Genomic DNA, 15,513 nt, shown 5'->3' with positions numbered 1-15,513 from the left:
GCTAGGCCTCAGCCCCAGCTCTGATCAGCAACTCATAAGATCGCAATCAGCTCCCTTGAACAAGGCCCTGAACTCGTATCAGATGATTTGTTCATCAGTGTTTTTGGGTAGAGTTTCAGGACAGAGAGACAAGAGGGCTGAAGAACAGGTGTTTGTGGTATAACGGCAGCCCACGCGATTTGTATATTCAGACAAAATGGGGGGGGGGGCAGAGGAGAGAAATTATACATATGCAAAGCTCATTTTCTATCACTGAACAAGACCTGCTTTCAGCACCTCCTCCTTTGCATACATATGTTCACAGCAGAAATTATTTTGCTGCTATTAGAAAACTTGGATGTGTCTCTCTCTTTCCCGCCTCCATGTATCCTGTCACACTGAACACCTACAAGTGCAGATATCAAAAAAGTAATTGCAGTAAATAATCTTTAATGGACGAAGACCAAATATATTTTATCTTGATCCTGTGCACCTCAAGCATGAATCTGCAGTCCCTTTCTGCAATAAAGCTTCACATGTAGTCTTCACTGTAGACTCTCTCATACAGCGTTCTTTCTATTTTTGAAAATCCACAGTTGCATGTTATTGCAAACAGAACCGAGGTCAAATCAGGTGAGGATCTGGATGCTCGTGGACAGCATTTGGAGCTGTTTTTTGTTCTTTTAAATGAGATTAACATATGAAGCCTCTGATTTGGACTGGCCCTGCAGCACAGGGGAAGAAGGGCTTATACCACCCCCCACATCCTCTTTTCCCAACCCAAAATTACATGCTGGGGCAAACACACAGGACTATTATTTTTGGCTCATATGGCTAATTTAGGGTTGCCATCTCTGGGATGGGAAATACCTGGAGATTTTGGTGGTGGAGTCTGGGAGGATGAGGTTTGGGAAGGAACCTCAGTAGAGTATAATGCCATAAAGTCTACCCTCCAAAGCAGCCGATTTTTTCAAGGGGAACTGATCTTGGTCATTTGGAGATCAACTATAATAATGGGAGATCTCCAGGTGCCCCCTGGAGGTTGGTAACCATAGGCTAATTGCACCCAGAGGCGTATCAAAGGAAAATGGCACCCGGAGACAACTCCTTCTCTGAGTGCCCCCTGCCTCCTCCCCGTGCTTAGGGGCAGAGCTTGGGGTGTGGCCTGCCGCCGAGCCCCACCCCACCTCCGTGCAGGCTGGCGCTGGGCTTGGTGGTGAGCGGCTGGGGTGCACGCCATTTGGTCACATGGGGGGTGCCCAGCCCCCATGTGTCCAAAAGGCAAGTGCTTCGGGACATGGGTGACCTCATGTCCCTATAGGCCGTACACCTCTGGGGGACTGTTCTAAAATAGGAAAAAGGCAACTGAGAGGGGCGTGGGACTTTTACAAAAGGCCTCCTCTACCACAGTCCCTGAATCAGGGCCACACACTCAATAGCTCCTTTAAAGAAACTCCATATCCAGAACTCCTCCATGTTATCTCATCTGCTGTGGCCTTGACTCAGCAAGGCTGGCTCCTTCTCAGGCAAACTTCCGTTTCCGTCACGTTCTCAAATACAGTTGCTAACAAAAAGCCATTCTCATTCAGCAATGCTCACCACCCTCTGCCCCTGTGGGATTGCCATAAGTTGTTGCTGGTACTAGAAGAGTTTTGCTTCACAGACCTTTGGGGCATCAAGGCAAAGTGGAGGCCTAGCAGAAGCCCTGCTTGGCCTGTCATCAAGGCAACACGTTCGGCAAGGCCCAGATTAGGTTCCCCCTCCCCCTCCACTCAGGACAGAGTCCAGATTTGCACAGTTTCTAACCCATCCTTACCACTGCAGACCCATGAAGTCCCTCCATCCTGCGAGGGGAGCACAGAAAGGGATCCGTGCCAGCAGACGTTTTGGCATTGGGGAAAGTCCAGTTCTTGCTCTGCTGGGTGCAATGCGGCTTGCTGGGAGCGCTGCAGAGATCTGTGGGAGGAAGACAGTTGGGTGTTGTCAGTAGCAGGAGTCACTCTGAGGCCCACAACAGGAAAGTGACTGGGGTGGGGGTTATGAGACAGAACACCACTTTATCCTAAAGCCCTCCTCCTCAGCTACTCCGGCAGATACACATAATAGCCGAACAAATGAGACGCTTATTTTTATGACACTTTGATTTTGAATATAAGCAATAATTCCCCTGACAACCACATCACTTTCTCATCCCCTGCCTCTTTGGCCACTTGCACCATTGCTTGTGCAACACAGTTACCTGCTTCGCCAGAGCCAGCCATAGAGATACCAGACCAGGCCTGAAATACTGCTGACAGGAAACAGCCCCATCTACAGCATGGGTGCCACAGTTCCAAGGGTGTACTCCTGCCAATACAATTCCCACAGGCCACCTGGGACAAGTCTTCTGACCCTTAAGGGTTTACTAGGCAATGAAGGCCCAGGGCCTAAAATCCAGCCCAAAGAGACTTTCTATTTAGTGGAGCCTTCAGCCCCAAGGACTGATTATGCCACTCTCAGATTTGCTGAACAGAGGCAAAAGTTCACATCATTGCAATGGAAGGCCCTTCTGAGGAACTTCTGTTTCTCTCAGAACACTAAAGATGTTGAGGTCCCATTCAGAGTGTGGCAAACCCTGTTACCCAACCAAAAAGAAGAACAGACTGGAATTCTGCTTTCCAACCATGTCAGTACCAGGAGCTTTCAAAGGCCCTACTGGCTGAACTCCAACCTCTCTTTGGCTGAACCCTTCCTATCCTTTGAACTGGTACATACCTTCTGGGCAGTCCCTGCGATCGAGATGCCCAGGGGATGGCTCAACATTGGTTAAGACCCCATGGAAAGCTGGCATGCTTTGGTGCTTGCTGGGCCCCAGTAGATCCTCTGCACTGGGTACTTCCCTTTCCAGAGTCCGGGCTTTGCGAGGCACCTTGGTAGCAGGAGGGGGGCCTCTAACTGGGAAAGGGCCAGCGGGTTGAGGGTTGAGCCGGGGTCTTAACTTAGGCACACTCTTACAGGGCATCCCGCTGCAATAATCTGGTGGTGGAAAGGTGCCGATGCCGCTGTCCAGGGTCCGTGTCAAGGAGCTACATACTGTGGACAGAAGGAGAGGTAATGATAAGATAGGACTGCTGGAGAGAGTTTCCTCTCCTCAAGCCACTCAACTAACAACACAAACACACTTCCCTGAATGAGAAGGAGCAGCAATGGCGTAGTGGTTAAGAGCAGGTGCATTCTAATCTGGAGGAACCGGGTTTGATTCCCTGCTCTGACGCTTGAACTGTGGAGGCTAATCTGGGGAATTCAGATTAGCCTGTGCACTCCCACACACGCCAGCTGGGTGACCTTGGGCTAGTCACAGCTCTATGGAGCTCTCTTAGCCCCACCCATCTCACAGGGTGTTTGTTGTGAGGGGGGAAAGGAAAGGAGATTGTAAGCCCCTTTGAGTCTCCTTGCAGGAGAGAGAGGGGGCATATGAATCCAAAACTCTTCTTCTTCTCATCTTCCTTCGGGAATCTGAACCCTTGGCTCCATCTCAGAGCCCTTCATCCAAGGGAACAGCCGGGGAAACTAGCCCTGGGACCTTCTGTTCGTGATCTGCAAACCTAGCCCTGGCAAAAGCCCCTTATTTTATTTATTTTTATTTTATTTTAGATTTATTTTAGATTTTAGATTTATCCGCATCCACTTAACGAAACTTTTCCCAGAGCTTGGGATAAAATATAGGAACGCCATCTCTCAGTTCACACATATCAATAAGTAATGCCCATTTAATGAACGCTCCAATGTTTCCTCTCTTCTTAACAGATACTTAATATTTAATCCTACAGTCCTCCATAAATCCAAAGTCCAACATATATACAGCTTGTACATTACATATTAACATAATACAACGTTAAACAACCATTCCAAGAGGATAAAACTCATTATCTTCCTATGTCCTCATGAAAAGGGCAGGCCCGCCACTCCCTTCTCAGAGATTCCTGTTCATCCTTTACTAGTTAGTTTCTCCTCACTAGGACCTGGTGCTTTTGTGCTGTCCTTTCAGAGTATGGATGGTGTGCCACCTGTCAAACTTCGCAATGAACTGTGAGGATGTCCTCAGCAGGACTTCTCTCAACTTCAGCCTCACAGGTAAGGGCTAAATTACCAGCCACATGGCATAAACAGCAGAAAAATAAGGCAGAATATATTTACAAGTATCTTTCACGCGTGTCTGACTCCAGTGATGAACGAAGGGAGGGGAGAGATGGTTTAATTGTTCCACTCTTGCATGTTTTCACCTCTCAAACTCCCATCACAAGAAGTCCTACTCATCTTGGAAAGGGGGAAGGGATGGGCAACAGCTGATCACTCAGTTTTTCTCTCCAAGCATACAGAATGGTGTGAGTGCAGGAGTGGTTTCAACAGAAGAATCGCACCCGCCTGTGGGAAATGCTTCCCCACTCTGCCCTGCTCCAAACTGTGGGATCACATGGCCAAAGTTTAGATTTCATAGATGCAAACAAATCCATGATATGCATTTTGTCCAGAATGACCCTTACATGCCTACAAGCGTGCATCATTTTGCACGAGAACAGCGTTGGTTCCCTATCCTAGCTGGTGATCGCAGTCCCAACCTTGGATAACTATTCAATTAAAAGTGACACTGACCAACTCCAAACTGGTCTTCTTATCAAGCTAGCAGAGCCGCACCAGGGGAAAATGGCCCCTGGGGCAGTGCGCCTCCCCCCTCACTGCCCCTCGCCCCCCCACGCCCCACTTACCTCAGAGGAGGGCAGTGGTAGTCCCAGGCAGCCTGGCCGGGGGGGGGGGGGCGCTAAGGGGCTCCTGGCCCAGGCGGGGGTACCTCTCCACAGGAGGAATGGGGGGGGGATTCTGTGCCCCCACATGATCTAATGGGTGGTGCCCGGAATCAATTGACCCCCCCATGTCCCTTTGGCAGATTTGCCACTGCAAGCTAGGCTCTTCTGAAAAAAACTTTTACCATGCACTGCTTCAGAGGCCCTCTTTCCCCTATGCTCAATAAACTTGCCTGCAAAATGCTGGGAGGTCACCGATTCAGATAAGCTGTCATCAGATGGCATCTCCTCTGGCAAAATTGCATCCTGAAGCTGCAGGGGAAAAGATGGGCAATGGATGAAAAGCCGGCACATGTGGCATCCACTATGCCATTATCTGTGAAGGACGCCACGAAGGAAGCACTGCCTCACCTTTGGAGGGGCCTCTGGACAGGCATGGCGGTGTCCAATGATGCCGTTGCGTGGAGGTCGGGCAAGCCGTGGGTCTTTGGCACCATGCAAGCCCCTCTGCAGGCCCTGCAGTTCGTTCTTCTGCTCCAGATGACCCTCGAATGGTGCCTCTTTCCCATCCACCCTACAGCACAACCATGATGAACACAAGACTTGGCTTCAACTCCAGCAGGTTAGAAACAACAACTCTCTGCTACTAGGAGATATACTCAACCGAGACTGCATGCAGTATACAGAGCTGAAAAGAACCCGTTTCTTGCCAGGAATTCTTCAATCCCTCCCCATCTATGTGTCTTGTTAAAACCATGGTAATTCAACGTGCCATGGTCCCCTTCCTTCGTGCCATGGTTCCTGATCGAGCTCCCTGTCCAGGCTGTCTAGAACAAACCCCTTGAGCAAGTGAGTGGACATCTATTAACACAGATGGATGCTAGAGACATTTACTGGAGCAAGTAAAGCACCACACATTTGAGATTAAGAACAATAAGAACCCTGGTGCATCTCACCAGCAGTCCATCCAGTCCAGCATCCCGTCTCAAATAGAGTAACTGGTTGGCCAACAACAGGACAAAAAGCTGAGGCCTTCCCTGATGTTGTATCCTAGTACTGGTATCAGATGTTTACCGTCCCTAAAAGTGGAAGGTCCCTATAATCAATCGTGAATTTGTTTCCACAAGTTTTTCTAAAAGCCATGTGTTCTTGTGGCCACCACTGCATTCTCTGGCAATTAATTCCTGGCAATAAATTCTGTGTTATGGATAGTTCCCCCTGGGGGTGTACCACCCAGGGGAACATATGGGGTCAAATGTCCCCAGGCTGTGGCCATTTAGTCACGTGGAGGACGGAAAATTGCCTCCCACACTACACCCCCCACCCCCCACCCCACCCCGGTCTATACACCGATTTCAAGACCTGGTGCAAAAAAACATTGTTTGGTCGTGGCAGGGGAGGGCGGTCACCCATACAGGGGCAGGGGTGGGGGAGACAGAAAACTCAGATTTTGCATTGGGCTACATTCTCCCTAGGTACATCTCCAGTTCCCCCAGCCCTGTTTCCTAACGTGCAGCATGTGTATTTCAGCTCCATAACTTACCTGTTGAGTAGCTGCTGCATGAAGTTCTCAGCAGTCACCTCCTGGTACATGAGGGTGAGCTGGTTGTGACCGGCATCACACGCATGGGGGCGTGGTTTGTCTAAGGCCAGCCCATTGATGTAGGCCTTCTCCTCTTCCAGGGCCTTGCGTAGGTCCTCCGCCTTCTCCATCAGTTTGGAAATGTTCAGGCTCTCAGCTTCCAGCCTGCGAGAGACCAGTTTGCCCTCCTTGGCTTTGGGGGGCTCTGGCCTCCGACTGAGGGCAGGCAGTTTGCTCTTCCGCAGGCCAAACCAGCTGGCAAGACCACTGGAGTTTTTCTGCTTGGCCTCGCCGGATGCAAGCCCGCCTTTGTGCCGTCGCAGGACATTTTCTTCGATGCCCTTCATCACCTTTTCTTCAATGCTGGCTGGAAGTCCGGGTTTACCCTTGGCAGGATCTGGGCCAGGGGGGTTCTTGCGCCCCACATTGGTGGTGGGTGGTTTGGCGGAAGGCGGGCATGGCTTGGGCTCCGGCACTGGGGCCTTGGTAGGAGATTTGGAAGGTAATTTGGTGGGACTTCCATGAGGGCTTTTGACATTCTTTCCCGGAGGCAGAGCCTTGGCAGAGTTCCTGGTGACTGGCATCCCCAGCTGACGGTTCTTGGAGCCATGGTGCTCAGGGTCACTCCCACGGGAGCCCACGGAGTGAGAAGAATAGCACCGAGGGGTCGGTTCTGCACCATGGCAAGGCTCATGGTGCTTTAGGCTGCTGCTCCCAGTGCCCAGCCTGGGGTGGGCTTCAGCAAAGCCCTCTGAACGCTCACAGGGCCGGGCTGGGGCCCTCCCTTTCTCAAAGTTTGCTTGCTCCTTTCCCTCAGCGCCCTTCAGTCTCCCAAGCACAGTGAGTCGTTCCTTGAAGGGCATATTGGCCACCTCAGGGGCCCGCTTGCTTGGGCCGTTTGCAACCTTCTTAGAGCCATCTGCGTTTCGGCGAGCAAGAGGTGGAGAGGTCCGGCCCTCTGCCCCTGCCTTCTCCTGTCCACCAGCAAATAGGCTGGACTCCAGTGGACCATCACTGGGGGGCACTGTCCGGACAGGTGCTGAGCGGCAGGTGGGCAGATATGCTTCCGATATATCCGGCTTGGCGTCTCGTGGCGAGTGAGAATTAGAGCCCACAGCACCACTGAGGGACAGCTCCAAGATGTTCTCATACTCATGGGGCTTGTGGTAGCCAAAAGGATCTGGGGAGGTCGGCGTGACTTTGGGTGGCGCAGGAACAAGATGCCGGCCAGCTTTTGGGGAGGGATGCCCTGCAATGAAACCTGGGTCGGTGGGGAAGGGGCTATCAGGGGAACCCTTGCAGCTGGGTGCTGGAGAGTGGTACACCTCATACGTATTGCTACGACATGGGATTTTGGAACTGCGAGTGAGCTGGGGGCTGAGGCGGAGGGCAGCAGGGCTCGGTGGTGGCATTTTCAGCAATTTGAGCACCTTGGAGGGCGAGGGGATGGGAGTGCCCTGCCAAGGCTTGGTCTTGTCCTCACCTGGGGATACGACCCCAAGGCAAGCAGAAGGAGGCCCCAAGCCTTCTAGGCAGCTGACAGCCTGGATGTGCTTGTAGCTACTGACCTGGCCCCCAGAGCTTTCCATCAAGGAGGGCCCATTGGGTTCCCCGTTTAGCAGGGAATTCTCGCCAGCCTCTCGAAGCACCTGCTGCAGGTACGTCTCCACATCCCCCAAGTCCAACTTGTGCTCCGTTAGTGCGCTCAGCAGCACCTGCCCAGAGTGCCTTTTCTCTGGCGGATCCGATTCGCCAGCCTCATCCGACGAGGAAGAGGAGCTGCCCTCTCCTTTGGATGGAGGCTTCCCAGGCACACTCTCTCCCTGCCCCAGCAGCAGACATGGCCAGGCTTCGGCAGTGACACCTTCTGGGGAAATGGACTGCCTGGGCTCTTTCCAAGCGGCAGGGAAGGAAAGCAGGGGATCCATCTCTTCCAGTGATCGGAGCACCTCCAGGATCTGAGCCTTCTTTCGCAGGAAAGGGGACAGAGCCTCCAAGGCCTGGGAGTTGGGCCCTGGAGTGCCAATGCACGGCTCCTCAGAGGTGGCCTGGAAAGGAAATCAGAGAGACATTTGCAAAAGTGTAGCCACATTCCAGGATTTTCTTCACGGAAGCTGTCTCTCTCTCTGTCCCCAAATCCACAGTAGCTAACCAGGAATACCATCAATACTGTGGCTGCTTCATTCTTCTGGTACATTGTCCAGCTACGTTCAAAGGACATGCAAGCTGGTCACAGCTGAAGTAATACAGAGCTACCCTTTTGAGCCTATACATTCCCCATTCTGCCATCTCACAAGACCAAATCTCTAGTGCACAGGTGTCAAACTTGTGGCCCTCCAGATGTTGTGGACTACAGTTCCCATCAACTCCTGCCAGCTTGATGCTGGCAGGGGATGATGGGCATTGTAGTCCATAACATCTAGAGGCTGCGAGTTTGACACCTATGTCTAGTGCTAACCAAGACCACAGATTCCCACTCCACCTGTTGGCGGGATCAGTTCCTGGTCTGTCCCAAGTACTTTTATAATATTTCTGCACGCAGTTGACTATCATTCTTGGATGTTCACTTCTAACACAAAGCACACCTTCCCAATTCCTTTTTGACCCAGGTTCTCTCCTCCCTCTGAAACCTGAGTCATGTCCAAATAACCTATGATTCTGTGGGAGTTGTACAGCCCAGCACTTTGGGAAATCAGTTGTACCCAAGATATCCACACTGTTGATCAGCATGGCAATTAATGGCTCTGGGCCCATTTCCAGGAAACGTATACCTCAGCTGCTACAGGGCACTGTGCAACAGAGGAAGCTGCCTGGATGTTGCAGAGGGCACTCTACTCTGGCATGCAGTCCACAGAAAGGGAGAGGAAGAGGAGCTTCACAAAACTTACTTCTCTCTGCAAAATGCAGCGTCCCAGGGAAAGGGAGGCCTGGAGTTTCTCTACCATGTCCGGCTGGGAACTGGACACTAGATCAGAGAGCAAGGAAGTAGGATGGGGTGATAGCTGCAAAACAAAGAGAACTGCCGTAAGCATGGAATTGTTACCCTGAATCAAACTACACAGATGAATGTAAGCTCATGTATGTACAAGAGTAGGGTGGGAGCTGCCTCTTCATGGTGTGATCCTACATCATTTGGGAGAGTTATCAAGTAACTGCACTGGCAGGATCAACCATGGAGGATTTTCCTGCCCCATCAGCACTCTGGAGGGGGTACTGATCACCTGATCCATGTAAATTAGCATCTTGAACACTCCGGGAGTCAACCCAGTTGTCTATCAAGATCAGTACTGTCTGCTCTGACCGGCAGCAGTTCTCTAGGGTTTTAGAGGCCTTTCACATCCTCTTATTACCTGAGCCTTTTAACTGGTGATATCAGTTGTAGGGCTTGAACCTACAACTGCCTGCATCAGAGGCGTAGCTCCAGGGGAAGGAGGGGGTGGCGACACACCGCGAGCGTGCCCCTATGGGGGTGTGGCGTGGCATTCCGGGGGCATGGCGGGGGCGTTCCAGGGCAGAGGACGCACTGGTGCACCAGGCGCTTTCCCCCCTTGCTACACCTCTGGCCTGCATACTCGAAGTCCTTTTCATGCACAATCCCCAGCAGTAAAGGTTGCACAAGGGAAGGAATTGAGTGGCTGGAAACCCACCTGGGACAGTGAGCCAGATGTCAGCTTCTGGTGGAAGAGATCACTCAATGCCTGATTTTGCCGCTCAAGGTCAAAGACTCGCTTTTTTAGCTTGATGCATTCCTCACGAAGATCCTGAGAAAATAACAGGGATCAGCGGATTGAGTCCGGTAGGCCAGTGACAGGGCTCACCTCACCATGCCTCTGCCTGTTATCTTTACATCCACCCCCACATCCGTAGTGTTGGTCTGATGTATTCTATCAAAATCTTGCTTCAAAGTAGCACCAAACTTTGCTCAAAGAAAATCTTAGTTCAGCTACTTTCTACACATCAGGCACATTAAGCCAGTGTTTATGATTCGGTTTTTCCTGCATTCTTTGTCAGACTTCTTCCTCTAGGTTATTATGTTAATTGTGTTCTCCAGATGTTATGGATTATTTGCTCCTTATCATCCCCTGCCAGCATCATGCTGGCAAGGGATGATGGGAACTGTAGTCCATAACATCTGGAGGGCCACGAGTTTGACATCTATGCTCTAGGCCTAACAGGTGGCTATTCATCTTCTAACCACCACAAACCAAAAACATGGAGCTGACACAAGCAGCAAAATGCCCTCGGCAGCTAAAAATGAGCAGCCTGAGTTCCTGAGCACGAGATCAAATCTCACCCAACCACAAGCTTACAAAGTGCCTTTACTAAGCTATCATCTCTTGACCTGAGACTCAACATGCAACATGGAGGTAATACTAACGTAGTATAATGTTTGCAAAGCCCTTGAAACACTCTATAGCACTATCTCAATATAACATCTCATCCATTCCCATTCAGCTTGCTGATGTGCCAGGGGGCATTTTTGCATCCCTTAGTGAAAGCAACCCTAGGTGAAAACAACTTGCCTCAAAAGTAAAACACACACTCTATTTTTAATGAGGGTACCCTTCTAATAGAGTCGGTGCTGACTGGAGATCACACATGGCGTATTTCTAGCCAGGAGTTGCTTCCTTTCTCTTGCTTGGTCAAATGACCTTTGGGAGGGAGGTGTGCACAGGAGCAGCACAGTGGTTAAGAGCAGGTGCACTCTAATCTGGAGGAACCGGGTTTGATTCCCCACTCTGCCGCCTGAGCTGTGGAGGCTTATCTGGGGAATTCAGATTAGCCTGTACACTCCAACACACGCCAGCTGGGCGACCTTGGGCTAGTCACAGTTCTTCTGAGCTCTCTCAGCCCCACCCACCTCACAGGGTGTTTGTTGTGGGAGGGAAGGGCAAAGGAGTTTGTAAGCCCCTTTGAGTCTCCTACAGGAGAGAAAGGAGGGATATAAACCCAACTCTTCTTCTTCTTCATATACACACCATTATCTAGGACAGCAACTCACCTTCTGGTTTAACAACGCCTGCACCACATGATTGGCAACCTGTAGAACAATAAAAGTCAGTGTGAGTCAATCACTTCAGGCAAATCAAACCTCTTCAGGATCCACATGGAAGCTTGTACCCTTAGAGGAGAGGCAAGGAAAGGGAGGCAGTACCTCATCCAAACAACGTTCATAGGTCTCCCGCTGGTTCTCATTGGCTTGTGCCAAAACTGAATTCTCCGTCTGCAAACACAGAAAAGAGTTTGAGAGAATAAGGGGAAAAGGACCCCAGTACCTTCCTCTGGAAATGCAGAGGTTTCCTTTCCCTACTCCATGCAGATCCCTTCCCATTCAGTGCAGTTTTTTCAGTGAAGCACAAGCCATCATCAAGACTCTTCCTAGGCAGATGCTGGGCAACCACCAGTGGGTCACCAGCCTCAAGAAACAAAGCCAAGCCGGTTCTCTTGATTCTCTGCACCCATGTGGACACAGCTGGCTCCCAAAAGCTAACAATACCATCCAGAGAATGAGCTGGGGAGAAGATACAAGAGGGATTTGATGGCTTGACATTGGCTGGAATCATGTGAAGCTACTTGCAGGGCAGATCATGTGGCACATTGTGGTTTGGATTCCATTTGAGGCTGAAGAGCAGACAATCCTACCTCAGGAGGTTAGGGTAGCAGGTTTGCATCAGACTGTGGTGCTGGCCCAGGCAAGAGACCAGCCCCTCCCTCTGCAGAGTGGGCCACTTCCCTCACCTCAGCTTAATCTATCTTTCCAAGCACCAGTATCTTAGAGATGTCTCACTGTAGACAGGTGCAGCTGCCCATCTTGCCATGTGCTGGGGCCAGCCAAATGGACAAAGTTCGGTACCTATAAATCCCCCTCCAAAAAACACACAAACTCGTCTGGATGATGACCTGGAAGATTGTATACAGTTCTGGGCACCACAATTCAAGAAGGATGTTGACAAGCTGGAACGGGTCCAGAGGAAGGCAACCAAAATGGTCAAAGGTCTGGAATCCATGCCCTACGAGGAGAGACTTAGGGAGCTGGGGATGTTTAGTTTGGTGAAGAGAAGGTTAAGAGGTGACATGTTAGCCATGTTTAGATATTTGAAGAAATGTCATGTTGGTGAGGGAGGAAGCTTGTTTTCTGGGGCTCCAGAGACCAGGACCAGTAGTAACGGGTTCAAGGTGAAGGAAAAGAGATCCCATCTAAACATCAGGAAAACTTCCTGATAGTAAGGGCTGTTCGACAGTGGAATGTGCTACCTCGGAGCATGGTGGAGTCTCCTTCTTTGGAGGTTTTTAAACAGAGGCTGGATGGCCATCTGTCAGGAGCGCTTTGATTATGTGTTCCTGCATTGCAGGGGGTTGGACTTGATGGCCTTTGGAGTCTCTTCCAACTCTTATGATTCTATGAGCAGGAAGTCACTACATCTCTGTGGGTAGAAGAACTTCTTCTGCTGAGTTTCTATGAGATTGTAAGGACAGGACATCTTGGCACTCTAAAAATCAAAACTGCAAGCTGTCCTGGGGAGGACTGAACTTTCAGAGTAGGATGGCCAAGAGTAACCCTCTACCTCCAGCTCTCGGAGCCTCTGCAGCAGCTCCTGGGTGGTCAGAGTCTCGCTGCTCCCTCCATCTGGCTTCATCTCACCCTGCAGCTTGGTTTCAGACATCATTTCCTTCAGGATCTAAAGGACAGAGAGAAACAGCAAGCTAAGGTGTCACCAGTCATAACTGCTGCAACATGAGCTCCAGCAAAACCTAGGAAAGGGGGAGTGGGGGTGGAAATCAAGGACTAGCTATGCTGATTATTTTTGTTTGTATTTATTTATTTAGCTCAGGGGTGTCCTACTCTGGCGCTTCAGATGTTCATGGACTACAATTCGCATCAGCCCCTGTTGGCATGGTCAATTGGCCATGCCAGCGGGGGCTGATGGGAATTGTAGTCCATGAACATCTGAAGCGCCAGAGTTGGACTCCTATGATTTAGCTGATTCTATCCTGCCCTTCAAATACATCCCAGGGCAGGTTACAACAATCTAAAAATGCTTGCTGCATTACAATAAAAGCAACATCATGCTCATATAAAAAATCCCTAAGATCCAGATAAAAATTTCTAAAAACATACCCCAAAACAACCAATAAAAACTGATTATGTTGAAGGGATGCTCAGGAGTAATGGCAGGGACATTTTTGTTTTCTAAAAAGTAACAAACATTTTGAAGAGCTGGATGATGGGCAGAAAGACAACAAGAGCATCTTCCCTCCCATTCGTTACATCTCCTTGCTGGGAAGAACATCTTCTGATGAGTTTTTGCCTGTCAGGCAGCTGTGAAACCTGTTTCTACCTGGAGAGTTTTCCCCCTGCATGGAGTACAGGAAGTGCCAGCATTTAAAGTGAATGTCCACATGAGGTCATGTTCATTCTAACCACGGCTCATGGACTTCCCCTTTAAATCAAACCAAAAAGAAACCCTCTTAGATCCATTTCAATGAACTTGTGGGGTGGCTGCGGCTGGAGCTAAGTTCTATTTTCAAAATGGAGCAGGGCAGCTTGCTGTCACATGCCATCCCCATCCCCATCCCCTTTGTAACTTTTTAAAGGCCACATTCTCTCTCCTAGCACAGCAGGGCTGTGTTAGAGAATAGGAAAGTGAGGAATTCCACATGCGGGTGAGCAACCACTGCCACGCTGCAACTTCCTGCATGTGCAACAAAGAAAAGAAAGAGGAATGGGTGCGTGCAAACCCCATTCTTGCCTAATTCTACTCCATTTGCTGCTACCAGAGCAGTGGCACATTATTGCACCCCTTTGTACATGGCAACCAAAGATGCAGAGGGCAACCCACTACCAGAGTTCTTCTCCTCTTTTATGCCTCACTGGACCAGGGAGGAAAAAAGCAGGATTGTGTACACCATGCTGAACTCCTTGGAACACAGCAAGATAGATGCAAGCGGATCCCTAGCATCTCTCCTCATCCTACTAGAGATGCTTCTACTAGGCAAGCTCTCTGACCAGTAGACAATCTCAGGTTAGGTCAACCAAGAGTCTGACTCACTATCAGGTAGATTCATATGCTCACATTCTTGGCATTGCAAACATCTGCCACTAGCCTCCCCACACTAGGGGGGTAGCTGACTAAAGCACTGCCAGGGGCTCACCCTGGGCGCTGAATCCCCCGCCCCCAAAAGTACTACCCAGACTCCACAAGGAGTTTGAGCATGGAGACAGGTGTCTCACCCTGATCATTACATTGAGTTCGAAGTGGCCGTTTGCTGCTGGCCTCATCCAGGTTTAAGCCAGCAGCAAACTAATCCCCAAGGCTGATTGGCTCTAGTGTTATCCTGTTGGTTCCGCCCCCCAGGCTCCGCCTCCAGTGATGTAGATTGGGGGAGGCAGAACCAACAGTATAAAACTAGAGCTGGTCAGCCTTCCATACTCAGTTTGCTGCTGGTCTTCGAGAGGCTTGGGGCCAGCTATAAACTGCACCAGCCAGCTGAGGCCAGCAAACAGGCCATTCAGAGTCCCATGAGGAGATCAGGGCATGATGGTGGCCCCGCACTTGAACTCCACATGGGAGTTTGGGGGCGTGGAAAGCCTGGATGGCCCCCTCCCAAGCTCCACGAGGAGTTCAGGAGAAGGGTTTAACTGTGCCCCAGCCCCGAATAGGGCCAAGGTGCAGTTGTGTGGGGGGGCGGGGTCAGCAGTACGCCCTCCAGGTGCCCAGGGCTTGAGCTCCTTCATGCCCCCCTCACTATGCCAGTGCCCCACATCCACACCAATGCTCACAATCCTACCCAGCATTCTAACCCAGACCTTCCACCAACTGCTGTCCCACATAAAGAGCTAACTCTTTCAGCTGCACAATTAGCAGACCCATTCAAAATTATGCTCGGCTCCCCACCCTGGCCTGTTTCAGCCCCTCAAGGATCCACCTGCCTAAACACTCTTTAGAAAAAAATCAGCCTCAAGGCAGCCTTAGCACAAAGCGATGCAAAGAGGTAGCAGATTGTCAATGTTGATTAGAGGAGGAGAGCGAGTCTGAACACCGGGCACAATCCACCAGGACTAGCCTATGCAAGCAGCAGCACTCTAGCACCACTCCTGCCGGTTTCAGTGACATTTGAAGGCCAAAGCAACAGAAGGCCTCACCCTTTATAACCTGTTTCCCAGACCTC

General features: G+C 50.6%; 1 protein-coding gene across 3 annotated transcripts in view; it reads right to left on the bottom strand.

The window, feature by feature from the left end:
- Positions 1–15,513, bottom strand: part of NCKAP5L (NCK associated protein 5 like) — a 56,650-nt gene that overhangs the window by 1,841 nt on the left and 39,296 nt on the right. For all 3 annotated transcript variants that reach the window (XM_048490441.1, XM_048490443.1, XM_048490442.1), the window contains exons 3-12: positions 12,909–13,022; positions 11,498–11,566; positions 11,345–11,383; positions 9,990–10,103; positions 9,231–9,344; positions 6,304–8,390; positions 5,172–5,334; positions 4,994–5,072; positions 2,734–3,051; positions 1,796–1,935 (exon numbers count right to left, since the gene is read on the bottom strand). In XM_048490441.1, the coding sequence (XP_048346398.1) occupies positions 1,796–1,935; positions 2,734–3,051; positions 4,994–5,072; positions 5,172–5,334; positions 6,304–8,390; positions 9,231–9,344; positions 9,990–10,103; positions 11,345–11,383; positions 11,498–11,566; positions 12,909–13,010 (3,225 nt within the window). In that variant the 5' untranslated portion in view covers positions 13,011–13,022. The remainder of the gene's footprint in view (positions 1–1,795; positions 1,936–2,733; positions 3,052–4,993; positions 5,073–5,171; positions 5,335–6,303; positions 8,391–9,230; positions 9,345–9,989; positions 10,104–11,344; positions 11,384–11,497; positions 11,567–12,908; positions 13,023–15,513) is intronic.

This window comes from Sphaerodactylus townsendi, linkage group LG03 (assembly GCF_021028975.2).
Source record: "Sphaerodactylus townsendi isolate TG3544 linkage group LG03, MPM_Stown_v2.3, whole genome shotgun sequence".
Lineage (NCBI taxonomy): Eukaryota > Metazoa > Chordata > Lepidosauria > Squamata > Sphaerodactylidae > Sphaerodactylus > Sphaerodactylus townsendi.
This window is presented reverse-complemented; position numbering and strand designations above follow the sequence as displayed.